The 21,071-nt window shown below is 59.5% G+C and overlaps 2 protein-coding genes across 2 annotated transcripts; one reads left to right on the forward strand and one right to left on the reverse strand.

Annotated features, from left to right (window-relative positions):
- The first annotated feature begins 7,452 nt into the window (after positions 1–7,452).
- UBE2L6 (ubiquitin conjugating enzyme E2 L6) lies at positions 7,453–11,703 on the forward strand. Its single transcript, XM_032775801.2, has 4 exons — positions 7,453–7,566; positions 10,008–10,103; positions 10,264–10,450; positions 10,790–11,703. The coding sequence occupies exons 1-4, from the start codon at positions 7,540–7,542 to the stop codon at positions 10,942–10,944; spliced, it is 465 nt and encodes a 154-aa protein (XP_032631692.1). The 5' UTR covers positions 7,453–7,539; the 3' UTR covers positions 10,945–11,703.
- Positions 11,704–13,078: 1,375 nt separating this feature from the next.
- On the reverse strand, positions 13,079–20,845 carry SMTNL1 (smoothelin like 1). The gene is made up of 9 exons (XM_032775795.2): positions 20,759–20,845; positions 17,584–18,473; positions 17,096–17,252; positions 16,843–16,888; positions 16,419–16,586; positions 15,927–16,029; positions 15,198–15,349; positions 14,296–14,441; positions 13,079–13,228 (listed from the first exon to the last, which is right to left on the reverse strand). The coding sequence occupies exons 2-8, from the start codon at positions 18,469–18,471 to the stop codon at positions 14,297–14,299; spliced, it is 1,659 nt and encodes a 552-aa protein (XP_032631686.1). The 5' UTR covers positions 18,472–18,473; positions 20,759–20,845; the 3' UTR covers positions 13,079–13,228; position 14,296.
- Positions 20,846–21,071: the final 226 nt, after the last annotated feature.

The following is a 21,071-nucleotide window of genomic DNA, read 5'->3' on the forward strand; positions in this document are numbered from 1 at the left end:
GACCTGAGCCCAGGCACTCAGGACACAGAGGGCGGTTGGGGGTGGAGCATGGGGTGGACGGGATGCACCCATTGGCTGGCTCCGGCCCCGGCCCGTTAAAAATTAAGGATGATTGATTCCTGGTGTGATTTCCCGTAAATCAGGGGGCAAGAGGGGTGGCCAGCAGCTCGTGCGGGGGAGGCACCGGGTTGATTATCCAACTCTGTCAAAGGTGCCAGCTGGAAACCAGGGCCTTGGACCCCTTCCCCCGAGTATAGCCCCCTCCTCCCACCCTGGGGCAGCAACTGGAGGCCAGAGGTTGCTGAGCTTGAAGTGCTTTCCATCATATACAGCAGGGGTGGGCAAACTTTTGGCCCCAGGGCTCCATTAGATACAGAAATTGTATGGAGGGCCAGGTAGGGAAGGCAGAAGGAGGCTATGCCTCCCCAAACAGCGAGGCGTGGTCTGGCCCCCATCCACTCTCCCCCCCGCTCCCCACACCTGACTGTCCCCAGGGCTCCCACATCCTATCCAGTACCCTCTGCTCTCCACCCCCTGACATCCCCTATCCAACCAGGGGCGGCTCTAGACATTTCGCTGCCCCAAGCACGGCATCATGCCACGGGGGGGGGGGGGGGGCGCTCTGCCGGTTGCTGGTCCCGCGGCTCTGGTGGACCTCCTACAGGCATGCCTGTGAAGGGTCCGCTGGACCTGCGGCTTTGGTGGAGCCACGGGACCAGTGGACCCTCTGCTCCGGGAGGTCCACTGAAGCTGCGGGACCAGTAGACCCTCCGCAGGCAGGCCGCCGTCACCGCCCCCGCGGCCGGCAGAGTGTCCCCTGCAGCATGCCGCCCCAAGCACGTGATTGGCGTGCTGGGGCCTGGAGCCGCTCCTGTATCCAACCCTCCTTGCTCTCCCCACCTGTTACCTGTGGGGTGGGGGAAAGCGGGGCTCCATCCTTTCCCTGTGCATGTCCCTGCTCATCTGGCTGCTCTCCCTGGCAGTTGGGCAGGGCTCGCTCCCTGTCTGGGCTTGGCTGCTGGGGACAGGGGCCAAGCACACTGGGGGTGGAAGGGGGCCCTGGCTTGCTCTGCCCCTGGCCCCGGCAACAGAGCCCAGGCCCCTTGACCACCGCCCTGCAACTCCCCCCGGAACTGCCCCTGCTCCCCGCCCCGACAGTGCTGCCCTGGAGCACCAGGTCTGGCAGTGCTATAGCTGGGCCAGCCCGCCAGAGCTGCAGCCCAGGTGCTGGGGGACTGTGACTGAGGGAGGTGGCGGGGAGGGGCCAGGGACTAGCCTCTGCTCCACTCACTGTGTTGGCAGGGAGTTGGGTTGGCTCCTCCGCAAGCCTGTCCTGACCCCGCTCCCTGGCAGGAGCTCAGGGGCCAGAGGGAAGGGTCCTGCAGGCCAGATGTGGCCCGTAGTTTACCCCCCTCTGATATACAGGGTTTGCAGTTTGGTTCAATAGCAATCAGCACCCCCTTTAAACAAATTGTTCCAGAGCCCCTGCTGGGGTCCCATCTGACAGTAACTGACAGTGTAAAACCCCTGCCTTGTTTACTGTCCCTGTTTGTTGCTGCTGGGATCCAAGCTCCATTCTTCTGATTAGGTCAGCAAGCCACAGCCACATATGAGTATTTCCGTGCAAGAGGCCCAATTCCCATCCCCCTCCCCTCACTCCCCTGTGTTCATTCTGGAAGTCCATGGGATTGCACTGGTGCAATGGGAATCAGGATTAGGCCCTGCTCTCGCATGGGTGAGTCCTTTCAAAGCAAGGGTCTGTGGATGGGGTGGGAATCTCTTCTGTGCCACCCCTGACACATTTCCCTCTTGTCCCATCTCTCTTCACTTCTCCAGAGCAGCTCAGGAGCCCAAGAGCAAAATGCTGAAGTAGTGTCACAAGAGCAGCTCCGTCCTTTCCAATCTGATTCCAGGGAATGTCATGGGACACAGAACCTTCCTACAAATTCCAGGCCCGGCCTGGTTCCGGTTCTCTGTGGAACGCCCCAAAGGTACATTGCTTGTAAACAAACAGCAGGCCCTCATTTGAGCTCGCTCCCAGCCCTGATCCAAAGGTGATAAGTTGGTGGGAAGGCTCTGGATCAGATCAGAGTCACTCCAAAGTGAATCTGGATTGAGCTCAGTATCCAGTCTGAGGCTGGATCCTGTCTCTGGGCCTCTCCTGGCATGACTGCTACTTTGACCCTAATGGAAATGCCCTGATTTTGATGGCCTTCCTTTCTGAAAACAGGGCCATTGTGACTCAGCCTCTGCTGCTTACAAACAGCTCAACAATGTAAGAACGGCATGAAAAGAAGCATGAGTGCAATAAGGACTCAGGCCTTCTTTAGACACAAAAGCTACAGCGGGTTAGCTATCCTGGATTGTTACAGGAGTGGATGCAGTAATACCTGTAAATACAGTTTATATCCACTCCTATAAAGGTGCTTATACCAGTATAGACTAGTACAAAGATGCATACACTGGGACAGCTATTCCTGTGCAGGAAGGGGAATAAACCACACTAGCATAAGCCACCTTTATACCAGTATGATGTCATTTACACTGCTGGCTGTGCTAGTATAACCATATCAGAAGAAAATCACACCCCTAACTGGCACAGTTATACCTGTGCAAACCCAACACGGTATGTACAGCAGATCTTGCTCAGAAGCGAAATGCTGATACATTAAACCTTGAACTCAAAGAGACCTGACATTTTTCTTTGCATCTTGAGATAGCTGAAGTGTAAGTCCCCTCACGTCCAGAGTTTTATCTGTACACCTGCCTGATGTCTGGTGAAACGCAGAAAGCCTCATCATAACGTACAAGTGCCCAATCTACACCAAATCATAGAATATCAAGGTTGGAAGGCACTTAGGAGGTCATCTAGTCCAACCCTGTGCTCAAAGCAGGACCAATCCCCAGATAGATTTTTGCCCCAGATCCCCAAAGTGCCCCCTCAAGGATTGAACTCACAGCCCGGAGTTGAGCTATCCCTCCCCCCAAATGACATACTGGTAGGGCCCAGAGTTGGAGGCAAGTGACAGCTGGAGCTTTCTGCCACCTGGGGAAGGCGGTCTGTGAAAGAGATGGAGTTGTCTTGGTCTTAGGTTGCACTCAGGTCCCCTTTTCTAGCTTTTCTCCAGGACCAAGAAGAGCAGAGACTTACTTTTTTCTTTAAATCAAAGTTGAGATTCTCAGCTAATCACAGGATTCTAGGAGCTGGAGATTTCAGAAATACACAAGGAGTCGTGAGAAAATCACAAGAGTTGGCAACACTGCTATGTGCCCTAGTCCAGAGAACAGTTAGCAGGAAGAAAAAGGACTGAGTGAGAGTGAGAGGAGAATGATGAGACATGGAAAGTAGAGGTATGTAAATGATGTGTGGAAGAGTGTCACCTCTCTGTCTCTCTGCGAATTTCTCAGAGAAGGTTGGAGTTTCCTCAAATACATTAGAATCCCCTGTAAATGGTTCTCAGGCCAGGAGGCTCCTTCAGGAGCAGTTTACCAAGGGTTAATATCTGAGTAGTTAGACTGGATATCTAAGACACATGATGTTAGGGTTTTGGCTCCCACTGGTGTGTGTGTTACAACTAGGGTGACCAGACAGCAAATGTGAAAAATCGGTACAGGGGCTGGGAGGTAACAGGAGCCTATATAAGAAGATGACCCAAAAATCGGGACATCTGGTCACACTAGTTACAACTGAGTTCCTCTCATCTTCTTGTCAATTGCTGGAAATGGGCTATTTTCATTACCACTACAAACAGTTCTTTTTCTCTCCTGCTGATAATAGCTCACCTTAACTGATCACTGTCCTTATAGTGTGTATGGTAACACCCATTGTTTCATGTTCTCTGTGTATATATATATCTTCCTACGTTATTTCGCACTGCAAATGCATCCCACGAAGTGGGCTGTAGCCCATGAAAAGCTATGCTCAGATAAATTGTTAGTCTCTAAAGGTGTCACATAGACTCGGCTGGTTCTTCCTCTCTGAGAAACTGCTGCCCATGGAGATCATCAGCAACAGTTGCGAAAATCCACTTGTTACCTGCACAATTCCTCGTTACGCACAGTCCTCTGAGGGCACCCACCTTTACCCCAGGTCCTAGCTCCAGTGAAAAGCACCTAACGCTACCCTCCATGGCGGGGAGACTCTTTCCTGGGGACTCAGAGCTTAATATTGCAGTTACAGGGTCTTTTACCAGTAAATAGATAATGTTTCACCCATAACCTCTTATTAACAATCACCAAAACCAGATGCCATCCGCTACAATGTACAGCGTTTTCACTCCAAGAGATGAACTTTTCTTGGGCCACGTCGAACAGGTCCTATCTGGGGGACTCCAGGTCTCCACGTGTCACTGGCAGAATGTGGGGTCTGGCTGTGTGAGCTTTGGGCTGTGTCCTGGAGTTGGGTCCCAAATAACTTCCTTTTGGACCCAGTTTATATAGTGAAATTTGGGTCCTTTTTAGCTATACCTTAACAATCATTATAGTAAAATTTACTAACCAATCCTAACATAGTGTAACAAATTCTTTAACCAAATCGTACCCCACCCCTTATCATTTACGCCAGCAAAATTATGTAACAGACAGAAAAGACCAGAGACCATGCCAGATAAAAATGGGGAGTGGCAGTGACAAACAATGAAGACACCTCAACTATTGATAAAAGATCGAGGGATGTGATACATTCCTCTCTATTCGGCATTGGTGAGGCCTCATCTGGAGCACTGTGTCCATTTGGCTCCACACTATCAAGGAGGATGTGGAAATTGGAAGATCCAGCGGAGGGCAACAAAAAGGATTAGGGGGCTTGAGCCAGGGCGGCGCTTCCATTTAGACGCCGAGGCAATGTGCTAGGGCGCCAGGATTACGTGGGTGGCGTTTTGTGCTGGAGGGGGCGGCAGCGGCTCGGTGGAGCTGCAGCAGTCATGCGTGCGACGTCGCCTGCTCGGCGGCCCGTGGAACCTCCGCAGCACGACTGCGGCAGCTACACTGGAGCTGCGGGACCAGCGCGCAGGGCGGCGAAATTGCCGTGCACCTAGGCCACTAAAACCCCTAGCGCCGGTCCTGGCTGGAGCACATGATTTATGAGGAGAAGCTGAGGGAACTGGGATTATTTAGTCTGCAGAAGAGAAGAGTGAGGGGAGATTTGATAGCAGACTTCAATTACGTGAAGGGGGTTCCAAAGAGGATGGAGCTCGGCTGTTCTCAGTGGTGGCAGATGACAGAACAAGGAGTGTGTGGGGGAGTTGCAGTGGGGGAGGCTTAGGTTGGATATTAGGAAAAACTATTTCACTAGGAGGGTGATGAACCACTGGAATGGGTTGCCTAGGGAGGTGGTGGAATCTCCTTCCTTAGAGGTTTTTAAGGTCAGGTTTGACAAAGCCTGGCTGGGATGATTTAGTTGGGGATTGGTCCTGCTTTGAGCAGGGGGTTGGACTAGATGACCTCCTGAGGTCTCTTCCAACCCTGATGTTCTATGATTCCTTGACAGATAGGATGCTATCAAACTAAGTTTTCTTTAGCCATCTTAAGATGTTTCTTTATCTGGTGATAGCAGGTCTCCTTCTTAACAGCCTGATATTACATTGCTTTAATGCAATTTAGATGGAATGTGAGGATGTGACTTCCTGCTTCTCACGTAATGGCTGCTGCTTGGCTGCTCTTTTAATCTGGCTGCAGACGAAGACCTTACCCTTACACCACCACCATGTCTTACAATAAACTCCTTCACTTGCTGGCTCCCGGTTATGCAGCCCATTGCTTCTTGGCTTCGCTTTCCACTGTTGTACATTATTTCAATTCTGGTAGTCCCAGAGGCCCCAATGGGAGCTGCAGAGATGATTCCAGGAGACTCCCAGTGAAACTAGGGTGACTAGGTTTTCGACCGGAACACCAGGTCAAAAAGAAACCCTGGCGGTTCCGGTCAGCACCACCAACCGGGCTGTTAAAAGTCCATTTGGCGGTGCTGCGGGGCTAACGCAGACTAGTCCCTACCTGTCCTGGCTGGCCCCGTGCTACACCTGGAAGTGGCCAGGAGCTCTGGGTCCTGGGGGGGTGGCCACAGGGCTCCGCACATTGCCCCTGCCCCAACACCATCTCCACACTCCCATTGTCCAGGAACCAGCCATTGGGAGCTGGGGGAGACAGTGCCTGTGGGCAAGAGCAGTGCATGGAGCCTCCTAGCCGCACCCCCCTCCAGGAGTTGGACTTGTTTGGCTGCTTCCAGAGTGAGCACAGTCCAGTGCCAGGACAGCCAGGCAGCCTGCCTTAGCCCCTCCCACTACCCCCGCTGCGCCATTGACGGGGAGCTGCCTGAGGTAAGCCTGTGCCTCAACCCTGAGCCCCCCCACAAACTTGGAGCATGCTTCTGCACCCCAAACCCCTCATCCCCAGCCCACCCCATATCCTGCATCCCAAGACCATATGCCCTTCTGCACCCCAATCCCCTGCCTCATCCTGAAGCTCCCTCTTGCACTCCAAATCCTTCGGCCCCAGCCTCGAGCCCCCTCCTGCACCCCAAGCCCCTCCCTCATCCCTGGCTTCATCACAGAACTCGCACCCAGAGCCCGTATCCCCTCCTGCACCCCAACCCATACCTCAACCCCTCCCACACTCTGATCCCTAGGCTCCATTCCCCAGCCTGAAGCCCCCTCCTGCACCCTAAACCCCGCATCCCCAACCCCACCCCAGAGCTCCCACTTCCTCCTGCACCCCAACCTCCTGCCCCAGCCCAGTGAAAGTGAGTGACAATGGGGGAAGAGTGAGCCACCATTGGAGGGGGATATAATGAGTGGGGGCTCGGGGAAAGGGCGGGGCTAGAGCAGGGGTGGGCAAACGTTTTGGCCCTAGGGCCACACCAGATACAGAAATTGTATGGAGGGCCAGGTAGGAAAGGCTGGGGGAGGCTATACCTCCCCAAAGAGCGAGGCGTGGCCTGGCCCCCTATCCAGCCCCCCAGAACCCCCACCCCTATCCAATCTCCCCTGCTTCCCACCCCTCCTGGGGTCCCCTATCCAACCCTCCCCGCCCCACGTTACCTGTGGGGTGGGGGAAAGGGGGGGCTCAGTCAGGCAGGGCTCGCTCCCTGTCTGCGCTTGGCTGCTGGGGGCGGGGGCAGGGGCCGAGCACGCTGGGGGCGGCAGGGGGGCCTGGCTTGTTCTGCCCCTGCCCCCAACAGCAGGGCCCTGGACCCTTGACCGCCCCGCGAACTCCCCCCCCCGGAGCACCAGGTCTGGCGGCTCAACACCCGACCGGAGACGCAGCCTGTTGCTGCGGGGGGGCGTGGCCAGGTGCGGCCGGGGCGTGGCTCTGGCTCCTCCCCCAGCCTGTGCTGACCCCGCCCCCCGGCAGGGGCTCCGGGCTAGAGGGGCGCGTCCTGCGGGCCGAAGTTTGCCCCGCCCCACCTCATCCGTGATCCCTGAGGAGGCGGGGCAGAGGCAGCGTTCTAGCCACGCCCCCGCCGTGGCCAGCTGGAGCCGCCGCCCTGCAGAGTCGCTGCTCCGCGCTGAGCCGGCCGGGCTGGGCTGGGCTCGGGCCAGGAAGATGGCGGCGAGCAGGAGAGTGGGCAAGGTGCGGGGCCCGGGGGGGCTGGGACGAAGCAGGGTGGGGGATGGGTGAGCTGGGGGCAGGGAGTGATGGGGGGTTTGCGTGAGGTGGGGAGGGGACTGAGGATGATGGCGGGACGGGGCTGGGTGATTGGGGGGCTGGGGAGAGGCAGGGTGGGGAGATGGGGGAAGGCGGGGGAGAGGCTGGGTGAATTGGGGGGCTGGGGAGAGGCCAGGTGGGGGGCTAGTTGTGGGGTACAAGGTAAGTGGTGGGAACTTTGTATTACTTTCACTTTTGTTTGGGTGCTCCTGGCTAGCCAGGGGGGGTGCTGGACCCACCCTAGGTCTCTGATGGCCACCCCATGGGATGGGGGGCACTCCGGGTCCCACTGTGGCTCCAAAGGCCCCCAGCAGTCAGATTAAGCCCTTCCTGCGTGTCCCCCCGCCGCATCCTGTCACACTTGCCCCATTGCTTGTCATGTGCCTGGAGCCGGATCAAAGGTGCAGCTGTGATCCCTGTGCAAGGGGGGGAAGGGGGTTGTCTCCAGCTCCGATCAGCATCCGGCTGCCCAACCCCATCCGACCGGACGGGAATAAAACCCAGATTGGAAAAACCGACTTCTAACGTATCAGAATCACGCTGGAGTGGCTGGACTGACCTACAGAAAAAAGTCAGGCCCTGGATTCTCCTTACGGTGAGGTGATGGGGGCTGGCACCCTTCGTGCCCTGGCCAACTTAGGACAAATGCCCCACACTGGCCCTGGTGGTACCGGCTTTATAAAAGATGCAGGCCAGATTGCTACGGAGGCGAGTGTTTGGGACCAAAGCAGGGATGAAGCAGGAGGAAAGGAAGCAGTTAATTTTAGAACAATGCCTAAATATAAGTGCCAGGACCAGGCAGGTGCTTTCACTTTCTATTGCTGCTGCCTCGGAAAGTCCCTGGCTGGTTTCTTGGAAACCAAAGGTGCAGGGTGATGATGGATGCTGGCTGAGCTGATGGAGTGGACTCTCTCCTCTGGAGTGACCTGATGTGGGAGACATCCCGTCTCTGGGGGCATGGGGAGGGGAGACCTAGAGTAGGGTGAGGTGAGGGGACTGGGTAATCCAAGGGTCCCTCCTGTCCCTTGGAGTTGGGTTGTTAGCAGCAGGAGGCTCTGTTGTTTATTTGCCTTTGGGAGCAGGAAGTGAGTTTGCCCCACCCCCCAGTTTCAATGCATTTCTGAGAAATGTGCCTGAGTCCGGGCCAGCTGCTGAGATGGGCACAGCCCAGCTCAGCCCCTGGTTTCCATGGCCCTGTTGTGGAGAGATAACGGGTGAGGGAAGGTGTCTCGCAGTGGTGCCAGTTGCAGGGGCTTCAGGGGATGAGCATTTGCTCAATGCTCCATACGCTCTGGAGCTGGGGGGCCATAGCCGACCATTTTTAAGCAGAGATCCCCGTACTAAATCAATGCAGCTGCTGCCGGAGCATAGCCCTGGCTGCGGGGTCTCAGCAGTGCTCAGATTTGCCCCGGTTGCCCCTCCGTCCTGACGGGAGGGTGGCCAGGTCACGTTTCAGCAAGTGACATTACCACCTGGCGCACAGGGTCACAGTACCAGTCAGATTTGGCCCGGCTGCCCCTCCGTCCAAAGGCTGTGGTTCCTGTTGGCTGTGGTTCCCGGCCAATGGGAGCTGTGGAGTCAGCGCTGGGCGTGGGAGTAGCACGTGGCATTTCCCTGATCACCCCTGTGCCTAGGGGCCACAGGGGCATGCTTCCCGTTGCTGCGCAGAGCCAACCAGACTTTTAACCGCCTGGCAGTCCTCCCCCCGCAGGGGGCACTGAGGCTCCGGGCTTCCAGCTCACAGCATGGAGACTTGCCGTGGGCCAGAGGTTCCCCACCCCCAAGTTAGACCCTGAGCATGCGAGCAGGATCCAGCCTGCCAAGCACCTCTGAGAGAGAATGGTAGGTGTCCGACCCCTAATGTCCCATCTCCAGCTGTGGCCATCCCTGATGCTTCAAAGGAGAGAAAAAACCCTTCCAGAATACACTGAGAGAGAGAGGAAATCTCTTCCTGACCCCTGCGGGTGGCTGTGGCTGAAACCCTGAAACATCAGGAACACAGGACATAAACCAGAACTGAGCCCAAGGGCTGCTGAAGCCAGTCCTTACCATCACAAGCAGCCTTGTCATACAACTGCACTTAGACATTTACCCTGTGGAGGGGGTGACAAGTGGGAACTAGAGCAGGTTCCTGGTGTGTGTGTGTCAGGAACTGGAATTCCGCCCCCCGAAAGATCTGAATTGGTGCCACTGGTGGTTTGTTTTGTGCTGCTACCTGGGGGTGGATGGGGCTTGCTGGGGAAGTGGGAATCTGAGGCCTCTTGGGGTGGCAATTTTAGGGAGCAGAAGGCTCGGGCCAATTGGGGGGCAGCTCTGAGGTGGAGGCGGCGCGTGATCCCCGATGGCTCGGCTCTGTCCCACTGCAGGAGCTGGATGATTTGAAGAGATCTGGGTCCCGCTGCTTGAAGGACATTGAGGTGGACGACACTAATGTTCTCCTGTGGAAAGGGCTCCTAGTGCCGGTGAGTGTGGGGACTGCGAGATGGGGGGTGATGGTGTCAGAAAGGGCTGCATGCCCCAAGGGGGTCTGTGCTGGGTTCAGATGGGGGAAGCCCCCAGTTCTCCCCAAGGATCATGCTGGCTCTGTAGCTTCCTGCCCTCTCTCTCCTGCCCTATAACCAGGACAATCCTCCCTACGACAAAGGCGCTTTCCGAATCGAGATCAGCTTCCCGGCCGAGTACCCCTTCAAGCCCCCCAAGGTCACCTTCAAAACTAAGATCTACCACCCCAACGTGGACGAGAAGGGGCAGGTCTGCCTGCCAATCATCAGTGCTGAGAACTGGAAACCCGCCACCAAGACAGATCAAGGTACGTGCCCCCCTGCTGCACATACACTCCTCCAGGGAGCTAGTGGGGGTGTTGCCCAGAAGTGCTGGGCCTGTGGAGTCTGGGGGGTCACAACAAGGGTGGCAGTGACGTGGTTGCAGGGGTGAGTGAGGATGGCGGCATGCGGCAGTTTGTGTGCCAGGATCAGTGCGGGTGGATGAGGCTGGTACCCTGTGGAGCGGCTGAGGGTGCCGGGGGCAGCATGAGTGGGTGAGGCTGGTATCCTGGGGGTGGCTGGGGGTGCTGGGGCCAGTTTGGGGGAGCAGGCACAACCTGCCCTGCTCCATGCTGTGCTGACCCCCTCCCTGCCCCTCTGTGCAGTGATCCAGGCTCTGATCGCGCTGGTAAACAAGCCGGAGCCAGGCCACCCGCTGCGTGCCGACCTGGCCGAGGAGTTCACCCGCGACTACAAGAGGTTCCTGCGCAACGCCGAGGATCATACCCGCAAATTCAGCGAGAAGCGGCCCTGCGAGTGACCCTGCTCCTGCTCTGGCACCCTCTGCCGGCTCCTGGTGGGGAAGACTTGGTGTCCCAGGCAGGGGTGGGCCCTATGCACTTAGTGGGTGGGGCCAAGGTGGCGCCTCCCACCATCACATGCTGTCATGGCGATACACCCCATGGAATTCTGGGGCATATGCCCCACCCCTGCCCGGACTAAGCGGGGACCCAGCACCCCACAGTAACGCTGTTGTCACTTGTGGGAGCCCTTCAACCGAGAGGGGGCACTGAAGCCCTGGGGGGGTTGAAGTTGGGTATGTGGGCTTTCCCCTTCCCTCCATTGATTGACTCCTTTGCTCACCCCGTCTTCACTGGGGGCCCTCAGGCCTGCCAGGAGTGGTCGGGCCGAAGGCCGCGCCCTGGGCACTGAGCTCTATGCCGTGACCCCCAATGCCGCTGTTGATCTTGTTTTGGTTTGTTGCCTGGCACTTTAAAACCTCAGCTGCAAAGACCGGAGTGGGGAGAGAGCAGCTCCAAATGCCTTCCCTGCCCCCAGCCCATGCAGACAGGAAGTGATGGGGGTTGGGGGATGCCCCCAGGAGCCCTGCAGCTGGGCAGGTGACTGGGGCTGTGTGCAGGGGAGGGGAGGGGTATCAGGCTGGAGGGTGATTCTGGGGGGTAATAGTGTGATGAGAAATGGTTTTTAAAATAGCCCCTTTGTTTGTCGGCGGGTGGGGCCGGGGGGGTTGTGTGTGTGACATAACTTCCTTTTTCTGGTCAATAAAAATGAACCATGATCCCTCTGCTCCCATGTGCAGATCCCCCCTTAGATGATTTCCCAGGTAGCTGCTTTCCCTGCCCCAACGCGGTGTGGGGCCATTCCCTGGGGACCTCGGAATAGCTCTAGACTCTTCCTCTTTCCTGCTGTTCCTGCCCCAGCCACTTCCACCCTCCCCCTTTGAGGTGGGATTAGAGCAGATGCCCTGAGGATGAACCATTCTGACACTCCTCCCCCCCCACCCCACTCTGGACTGGAGGGGAAGGACTCTGGGTCCTGTCCCAGCTCCCTGAGCCAGCCTGTTCCCATGGAGCCGGGTGCTGTTCCTAGCCAGCTCCCCCCAGCCCTCCCTCCCATTCTCCCCGGTTACCATGGGCTGGCTTGAGGATCAGACCATGGAGTTGCCCAGCTGTGAGCTACCAAAGCCATATGTGTGACCCTATAGGGCCCCCCTGGACAGCGCGGGGAGGGAGCCTGCATTCCCAGGGTACATAAAACCGAGGTCTTTGGCTGCTTGTGCCAATTAAAAATCCCACAGGCGGGTGTGTCAGAGCCCCTGCCAGCTTGAGTGATCACACCCTGCCTCTCTCTCTCCTCCTTTGGTATGGTCCACTCCTCCACTTCCTGTCCTAACCGCAGGTCACCTCAGCACACTGACCCTGCACCTCCAGAGGCCTGGACCGGCTCTGATGGCCCTTGAGCAGCTGCTGCCTCGTACCCTGGAGCTGGAGGAAGTGGCTGCTGTTGGTGCCGTCATCGGTCTGGACCATCCATGATCTAGAGCTAGCAAGACTTTGCCACCAGAGGGCAGCACAGAGCTATGGGGGCTGTAGTTAGGGGCTGGGAGAGGGCGGGGGTCTGTGCTCAAGCATACAACTTCCAGGCCCTTTGCTGAGCTCCCACTGCGGGATCTGGCAGCTTGGCAGAGCTGAGCCAAGGCCCAGAGCAGAGGCCTGCACTTGGACAAGGCCCTTCAGAGCTTGGAAGATCATTGGCACCCAGCTGGGTGTCACATTGGCACCAGCAGGAAGGCAGCCCAGGTTCACTGTCACATGGAGCTTGGCAGCTGCTGTGGGGGTAGCCCTGAGCGTGGGGCGCTTGGTTCTAATGGACCCTGGAAGTGCCAGGAGAACCACCCCTGCTGCGGCCAGCCAAAGACGCGTTCCAGGCACCCGCTGCCAGCTTGGATCCACGAGGAACGCTGGCCCCAGCCCTATGGTGAAATGTGCTCATCTGGCGTTGGTGGGGACAGAGGCGACTGCCTGCTGCTGATGGGTATCGCTTCTGTCTGGACTGCAGCCATAGCCACATCTGTTGCGCCCTAGCCGAGGAATGTGGCCGGCGCTGATAGAGCCCTCGACCTACCCGAGCTAACCACAAGAAACTGCCCAGCGTCTGCCTGAGCTTGGAGCAGTTCTGCTTTACTGGATCTGCCAAGGTCTCACGTGCACACGTGAGCTGCGGGGAAGGGGGCAGGCAGGAGATGGCTGTGGAGAGTTACCAGCGGAGGAGATGCCACATTGGGGGAGAGCCCCAGGACAGACCTGTTGGGAGAAGGGGAGCAGGTGTTGTGGGGGTTGAATGCCTGTGGGTGGGGCTTGCTTCAGGAACTCTGCCTTGGAGGGGTCCCTGCCAGCTACCACACACCCCAGTGAGGTGTTGGTGGCACCTGTTGGAAGCTTGCTCTGCCTCCCACCAGCTGGGGTAGCCTCAGCTAAGGACTCCAGGGGCTGGGAGAGTGGGCAAGGGCCAGGCCTGGGTATCCTGCGGGTCTGCTGAGCAGTGGGCTCCATTGCTGATCATAAGGCACAAGGCTGAACCACGTGGGGGAGGGCTCTGTTGAAAAGAGGCCACTGGAAAGAACCTGTTATGACCCCCCCAATGCCTCCTTCCCTACTTCGGGCAGGGGAGAGAAGATGCCCCTGAAGCTGCTGTGCCCTGCTGAACCCCCCACCCCATCCCAGGCCTCATGGAGGGGACCGCCACAGGGGTGGTGCTGAGCCTCTTGCACTTCTGATTCAGGAGGTTGGGGGAGGGAGGGGATAGCTCCTCTCCATCATGCTCTGGGGTGGGGGAAGCAAGGCTTTTCTCCAGAGCAGGAAACCCCCTCCCCACTCGTGCCCGTTTCTGCCCTGCCCCCATGGAATGTTCAGACACAGGCTCCCAGCTCGGCTAGGCATGGGCTAGGCCGACGGGCCGGGATGGAGGTGTCCCATCCTGCAGGGAGAACGCACACAGCCCCATCCGTGATTTGAACGGGGCCATGGCGGTGTCCTGGTGGGGTGGGGTTGGATTCTGGGCCTTGGGGAAGGTTCTGAAGGGGCTGAGGTGGGCACAGCAGCCCACCCCCATACCTTGCCCAATCTGCCCCTCTGGGAGAAGGTGATGCCCGGTCACTGAGGAGCCCCTTGCTCCCATGTGAGTAGTGAGAGGGAAGATGGGGAGGATGGAACGTGTAGACCCCTGGCTGCATGAGCGCTCCCATTCCCGGCAGCACCTCCTGCTGTTCCTCACGCATGCCCCCGTGTGCCAGGCGGAATGTCTGGGCGGCCCGTCCTCACCCATGCCACCTGGTGCTCTCTCTGCTTCCCTGGCTGGCTGCTACCCCTACCTCATTTCTTCTTGGTCTTCACCAGCCCCTTGTCCACCAAGCTGCGGTACAGCTCCTGGACGTAGGTGTAGACGCACTTGGAGTCCGGGACGCTCATGCGCACCATGTCCTCCACCTCCAGCAGTGAGGCGCAGTCGGCATGCTTCCTGCGGGGCGAGAGGCCAGGGGTCAGCACAGCAGCGCTGCCCTCGGCCAGGGCACTCGACTCGGCCCCAGGGCCCTCGATTTGCTCTGTCCCCCCCTGGGCATGGCTGTCCCACTGGCCTCCCCTCCCTCCTATCCCAAGCCATGGCCTCTCTGCAAACCAGGCAGCGTTTGATGCCAGTGGGCATAGGGAAAGTGGCCCAGGATGTGCCTGGTGTGATGGGATGGGAGCGAAGGGAGGGGACCACAGAGCTAGTGCCTTAGAGAAGGGTTCAGTGTCCAGTCCAGGCTTGAGGGTGTGTCCCTGGAGCTGCTTCCGGCCTGTCCCAGTAGGATCATGCCCTGGCCTGGTTGGGTTTGGCTGCGTGGCTGGGCCTGTGCTGTCAGGGTCACTGAGCTCTGGGCTCATGGAGGGCAGAGCTCCCAGGAGCCACAGGGTGGCCAAGCTGCAGAGGGAGTACTGCTAATTAGCTAACAGCCTCAATTATTGGATTCAGCACCCAGCCGGACCTCCTAGATCAGCTGACATAGGGTGGGCTGCTACAGCCAGGCCCACCTGGCATCACAGCACCCGCTGCTGGGGAGTGTGGGGCTGGGCAGTGCAGGCTCCTCCCCCTCCCTGGTGTCAAAGCACCCCTACTGAGCAACTGCAGATTCCTACTTTGCCTCCGAGCCCCATGTTGGATGTGGGGCAGAGGCCCTTCCCTGGGTAGGGCTGGCTGCCCTGGGCTTTGGGGCTAGGGGGTGGGTGCACTCACTCAGCAGTGGCAAAAGCCAGGGCAAAGTTCTCCCTGCGGTTGGCCGGGTCGAGGGCTGTGTAGTCGAAGGCGTCAGGGAAGAACTTGTGGATGAGGGCGCAGAAGGCCAAGCCGCTGCTCCAGCTGGAGGAGAAGTTCTGGATGTCCACGTGCTGACAGCCAGGCAGCAGAGCAGGGGCACAGGGAGGGAATGCCAATCAGCCCCATGAGCACTGGGTGGGCCTCCCCCCCCGCAGCCTTTGTGGGCACTGCAGGGTCTGGCAGAGGCAGAGGCCTGCCTGGTGCAGGGGGGCACTCTCCTGCTGTTCCTCCTCCCCATGTTGTAGTCAGCACTGGTGACCCAGGGCCTTGGGGCAGAGCTGCTCACCCGGGGATGGAAGAACCCCCCCATGCTGCACCCCTTGGGCCAGCTGTCTGCCCCAATGCTTCCCAGCGGCTATCCCAGCTGCCTTCCCTTGCCATCTTTCCCCATGGGCCAGGTCTAGTCACCCCCATGAAGATCCAGGTGGCAGTGTGCTCGGCTGGGTGTGCCTCTGCTGAATTATGAGCACGGCAGGCACCCTTGGGCCCCTGCCCCTTCCATCCGACATCCCTCAATCCCCACGGTCATTGCAGGAGTGGGGAAGGGGGGCCGGCTAGCGTCTACCTTCCCCTGTACTAGGGCCTGCTGTGTGTCTGAGGGGAGGAGGCTGCAGGCCAGGCACCAACTCACCCTTGCCAGCCTCTCACCTCATAGCCACGCGTCTTGGCACGACACCACTCCAGCAGCATGTTCTTGATGGCATTGGCACCTCCAGTCTTCTTGATGTTGGGGGCAGGGCCGCTGGCTGCCCTGCAGGGGGGATGGAGGGGCTGGTGTCACAGAGAGAAGGGACAATGCGTGGCAGTGACTGGCCAGGTCCCCTATTCCTGGGCCTTCCCTCTCTGTCCCACCAGCCCCCAGACCCTGTGCTGGGTCAGGCGCTGAAGGGGTAAACCCTCCTGGTACCCTTGGTGGCACAAGAGCTGCTACGAGCACTTTGCTCCTAATGTCCAGTGGCAGGGAGTTCCACAGGTGACTAGTACCCCTCCCTACATCCTCTCTTGGTGTGTGGCTCTTTAATGACACTGGGCACCCCTCATTGGTTAATTGACCAGGGCCTCTCCTCCAAGCTCCACCCTTTCGTGTGTAGGCTGGCCCATTCGTAGCTCCTGTGGGAAGGTTAATAGGGGATTGCGCACCCCCCAAATTTCTCCACAAGAGCCTTGCGGGACTGGGCCCTGGGTGCCAGGCGGGGTCGGGTCAGCTCCCTCCGATCCAGCGCTGGTCTCTTTGGCTTCTCCTTGGGGGGTGCAACTCCTTCAGGTGCAGGGCTCTGCACGTTGTCCTGCTGGGCTGTCCCTTCAGTGCTGCGAAGAAATGGGGAGTGGATCAGAGAATGGGCCAGGAAGGGGAGAGGGGCGGCTGTTCTGTGGAGGGGGGAGATCTCCCTTCCCCAGGCTCTGTGCCTCCACCTCCCTGCCTGGCACCAGGGTGTGTGTGTGCTGGGGGGCTCTCCCCGGCCCTGGCTGTGTGCCTCCACCTCCCTGCCTGGCAGCGGGGGGTGCTGTGCTGGGGGTAGGAGTCCCTTATCCTGGTACTGGGGGCCCCCGCGGGTGCTCTCACCTGGTGCTGCCACCATGAGCGGCTTCTCGGCCTTGGGAGGTGCTTCCTGAAAGGAATATACGAAGTGTTTGATGTTAAAAACAATCACACAGTGGGCTCAACTGGGTATCTGAGATTGGGGGGCTGTGCTGAGGGGGTGACCCTGTGTGAGTGGGAAATGGGACTGGGGGGGGCTGTGCTACGGGGCGCTGTAGGGGGCATCCCCTCTCTGTATTCTTCCCCCACCCTCATTCCCCAATTCAATTGGCCTTACCCGGCTGGGAGGCCCCAGTCTCCATCCCAAAGGCAGCATCCCCTGTGGGGCTGGCCAGCCCCTCGTCTGGGGAGCTGGGTGCAGGTTCACCCCACTCCTCCTCCTCGCCCTCCATCTCTGGGGACAGCGGCTCCTCTGAGGTGCTCCCACCACGCCCCTGGGTGGGGGGAACAAAGCCCTTTAACAGGCCCCTGCCCCTCAAATCTCAGACCCCTGCTGCTGGCCCCAGCTCCTGTCCTCCCCTCCATGGCCTCCTCGCCCCCCCAGATGAGATTTGAACCCACCTCCCCAGGGGGGTTACCAATGGGGCTGAGTCCCGCAGCCCATCCCAAGCCCTGGGAGCCGCTCCCTGCGATGGCCTGGGCATGGCATCAGGGAGGGCAAGTGGGCACCCGCAGCACCTTCTGGGCAAGCTGGCCCCCTAGGGAGGTGTGTGTGGGTTTCCCTCCTCCCTTCCATTGCCCCATCTAACCCAAAGGGACACTCACCTCTCTGGCCACGGCACCGTTGGTCCTCTCGGCTTCAGCCTCTTGCATCTCTGGCTCAGCCCCTCCAGCCCCATCCTGGGGCTCAAGCCCAGACCCACCTACTGCCTCCCTCTCCTCTGCCCCAGTCCTCTTTCCACCCTCTGCCCTCTCCTCTGCCCCAGCCCCGGAATCCCCTGCTCCCCTAGCCTCACCATCCCTCTTAGCATCTCTCCCAGAATCCCCTGCTCCCTCGGCCTCACCATCCCCCTTAGCATCTCTCCCAGAATCCCCTGCTCCCCCAGCCTCACCACCCCCCTTAGCATCTCTCCCAGAATCCCCTGCTCCCTCGGTCTCACCACCCCCCTTAGCATCTCTCCCAGAATCCCCTGCTCCCTCGGCCTCACCACCTCCCTGAGCATCTCTCCCAGCATCCTCTGCTCTGCTTGCCTCACCGCTTCCCTTTGCATCACTCCCAGAATCCCCAGCTCTGCTGGCCTCACCGCCCCCCTTAGCATCGTTCCCAGAATCCCCTGCTCTGCTGGCCTCACTGCCTCCCTTAGCATCGCTCCCAGAATCCCCTGCTCCCCCAGCCTCACCGCCTCCCTTAGCATAGCTCCCAGAATCCCCTGCTCCCCCAGCCTCACCGCTTCCCTTTGCATCGCTCCCAGAATCCCCAGCTTTGCTGGCCTCACCGCCCCCCTTAGCATCACTCCCAGAATCCCCTGCTCTCCCAGCCTGAATGTCCCCCTTAGCATTGCTCCCAGAATTCCCTGCTCTCCCCTTCTCCCCCAGCCCATCCCCACCCCGAGCCACCTCCTTGGCTCCAGTCCCAGCCACCCCTTCAGCCTCCTTAGCTGTGGCCCCGGGCTCCTCTGCTGTCGGCCTGGGTGCACCTTCCTGTTCCTCCATCTCTGGAAGGAGACAAGAAGCATGTAGGTCAGATGGGGGCAGCAGGGACCTGGATTGGGGCTGTGAGAGGCCCCCAACTGGACTGCCCAGGGATCAGCCTACCAGATCCCTCTACGGCTCTTTCTCCCCCACACCCCTGAGCCCCACCACTGCCAAGTTTGGGGGGGAGAGGGAGTGGGTAGGAGGCATCGAGTCGCGCTCTGCTGGCCATACCATGGCATTGTGGGGCCTGCGATGGGGAGCTTACATCAACTCCAATGCAGTTCTTTGTCTTGGGGGAATGCAGCCTGGTGGAGAGATTGGGGAACCTGAGAACACAGAGCCCCCTGACATGGGGGGCAGATTGGGGAACCTTGGTGTGTGGGGGAAGGGAGAATGGGGGGCATACAGATGCCCTGGTGTGGGGGAGAGATTGGGGAAACCTGGGAGGAGGGGAAATGGGGGCACACACAACCCCTGGTGTGGGGGAGTCCCTGCAATGGAGGGTTGAACCCAGGGACCTTGTAGTGGGGTATGGAGGGGTGCTGGGAGCCCCTGGTTCATCCAATGAACTTGGCCAACACGAGCGATTGTGTGACTATGCAGTAAATACTGTAGGACCTACCTAAACCCAGGAGAGCTGGAGAGGCAGCCAGGGAGAGGGCACTTGGGGCTGGCTGTGCTGTCAACCCTTTCAAGTGGAATAGAAGGCTAGGCTGGATGCTGGCCCTTTAAAGCAAGGTGCCCCATCCCCAGTACACAGTCCTCAGGGGCTGGAACAGGCCTCTGACTCAGGCACCAAACCTGCAGCAGGGGGAGGGCACATTGGGTAGGGGGCAGGTGACCCTCTCCTCAGCGGCTAAATATACCCCTGACATTTACCGCTCTGCCAGAACCAGGGAATGGGGATTCATCAACCGTGGCCCTGCCACCCCCCCGTGGTAAACTGCCTGCAGCTCCGCACTTCCACTCCAGCTCTGCTAGTGCCCCTCTATAGCGACCTGCCACCCCCTGCTAGCCCAGCCCCAGGCTCCCGCCAGCGCTGCCAGTGCCTCTCTGTAGCGACCTGCCACCCTCTGCTAGCCTGGCCATGGGCTCCTCCAGCTCTGGCAGTGCCTCTCTACAGTGACCTGCCCACCCCCTGCTAGCCCAGACCCGGGCTCCCCCAGCTCTGCCAGTGCCTCTCTATAGCGACCTGCCACCCCCTGCTAGCCTGGCCCTGGGCTCCCCCCAGCTCTGCCAGTGCCCCTCTATAGCCACCTGCCATCCTCTGCTAGCCTGGCCCTGGGCTCTCCCCAGCGCTGCCAGTGCCTCTCTACAGCAACCTGCCACCCCGCTAGCCCAGCCCTGGGCTCCCCCTAGTTCTGCCAGTGCCTCTCTATAGCGACCTGCCACCCCCTGCTAGCCCAGCCCTGGGCTCCCCCCAGCTCTGCCAGTGCCCCTCTATAGCGACTTGCCACCCCCTGCTATCCCAGCCCTGGGCTCCCCCCAGCTCTGCCAGTGCCTCTCTACAGCGACCTGCCACCCCCTGCTATCCCAGCCCTGGGCTCCCCCCAGCTCTGCCAGTGCCTCTCTACAGCGACCTGCCACCCCCTGCTATCCCAGCCCTGGGCTCCCCCCAGCTCTGCCAGTGCCTCTCTACAGCGACCTGCCACCCCCGGCTAGCCCAGCCCCAGGCTCCCCCCAGCTCTGCCAGTGCCTCTCTATAGCAACCTGCCACCCCCTGCTAGCCCAGCCCTGGGCTCCCGCCAGTGCAGCCAGTGCCTCTCTATAGCGACCTGCAGCCCCTGTTATTCCAGGCCTGGGCTCCCATGAGCTGCCTTTGATTCAGATGGTCTCCCCTAGTGCCTGAGAGAGGAAAGGGGGTTGGGGTGATTCCAGGGGCTTCCCCAGTACTGAGAGCAGAAAGGGGTTGGGGCGATTCTGGGGGCTCCCCCAGTGCCTGAGAGTGGAAAGGGGCTTGGGGCAATTCTGGGGGCTCCCTCAGTGCCTGAGAGCAGAAAGGGGATTGGGGTGATTCCGGGGACTCCCCCAGTGTCTGAGAGAGGAAAGGGGGTTGGGGTGATTCCAAGGACTCCCCCAGTGCCTGAGAGAGGAAAAGGGGTTGGGGTGATTCTGGGGGATCCTGAGCCAGAGGCAATGGGCAGTGGACCCTCTCTGCACCCTGAGCCCCATAAGCCAGGGCAGGGGGTGTCTCCAGCCTGACCAAGCTCCCCCTATCGGAGGGGGTCATTCAATGCCCCACTTCCCGCCCCCTCCAGCTCTGGGCCCTCCCTGGAGTAGGGGTGCTGGCCAGGGCTGCACCCACCTGCTGGCTGCTCCACAGGGCAGGCTGGTTCTGGGCTTAATCCTCCTCTGTCCCGCTTTTTGTGTCACCACCCTTGGCACATTCCCCATCCCGGGGCAGTGCAGCCTATTTTTACCAGGAAAGGAACAGGTGCCACTTTCATTCACACTCCTCCACTCTGCTAGCTCCCCTGGTCCTCTGGGGAAGTGGAGGTAGGGGGAGCTCCACTCTCCCAGGGTCACATGGATGAGACCCCTGGGACGAGCCTGGGGGGCTAAGGGAGGACCTCACCAGGCAGGAAGTGCAGCCACTGACCCTGGCAGGGGACCCTTGT

Source organism: Chelonoidis abingdonii, chromosome 4, assembly GCF_003597395.2.
Source record: "Chelonoidis abingdonii isolate Lonesome George chromosome 4, CheloAbing_2.0, whole genome shotgun sequence".
NCBI lineage: Eukaryota > Metazoa > Chordata > Testudines > Testudinidae > Chelonoidis > Chelonoidis abingdonii.

Bases quoted from the DNA above. Each gene is read 5' to 3' on its own strand.
- SMTNL1 (XM_032775795.2), bottom strand. From the start codon at position 18,471: ATGGAGGAACAGGAAGGTGCACCCAGGCCGACAGCAGAGGAGCCCGGG. The intron at 17,253-17,583 runs GTGAGTGTCCCT...CCCCCCACCCAG, and splicing joins ACGGTGCCGTGGCCAGAGAG to GGGCGTGGTGGGAGCACCTC. The intron at 14,442-15,197 runs GTGAGTGCACCC...CTCGCCCCGCAG, and splicing joins CTGGCTTTTGCCACTGCTGA to GAAGCATGCCGACTGCGCCT.
- UBE2L6 (XM_032775801.2), top strand. From the start codon at position 7,540: ATGGCGGCGAGCAGGAGAGTGGGCAAG. The intron at 7,567-10,007 runs GTGCGGGGCCCG...GTCCCACTGCAG, and splicing joins CGAGCAGGAGAGTGGGCAAG to GAGCTGGATGATTTGAAGAG. The intron at 10,451-10,789 runs GTACGTGCCCCC...CCCTCTGTGCAG, and splicing joins CGCCACCAAGACAGATCAAG to TGATCCAGGCTCTGATCGCG.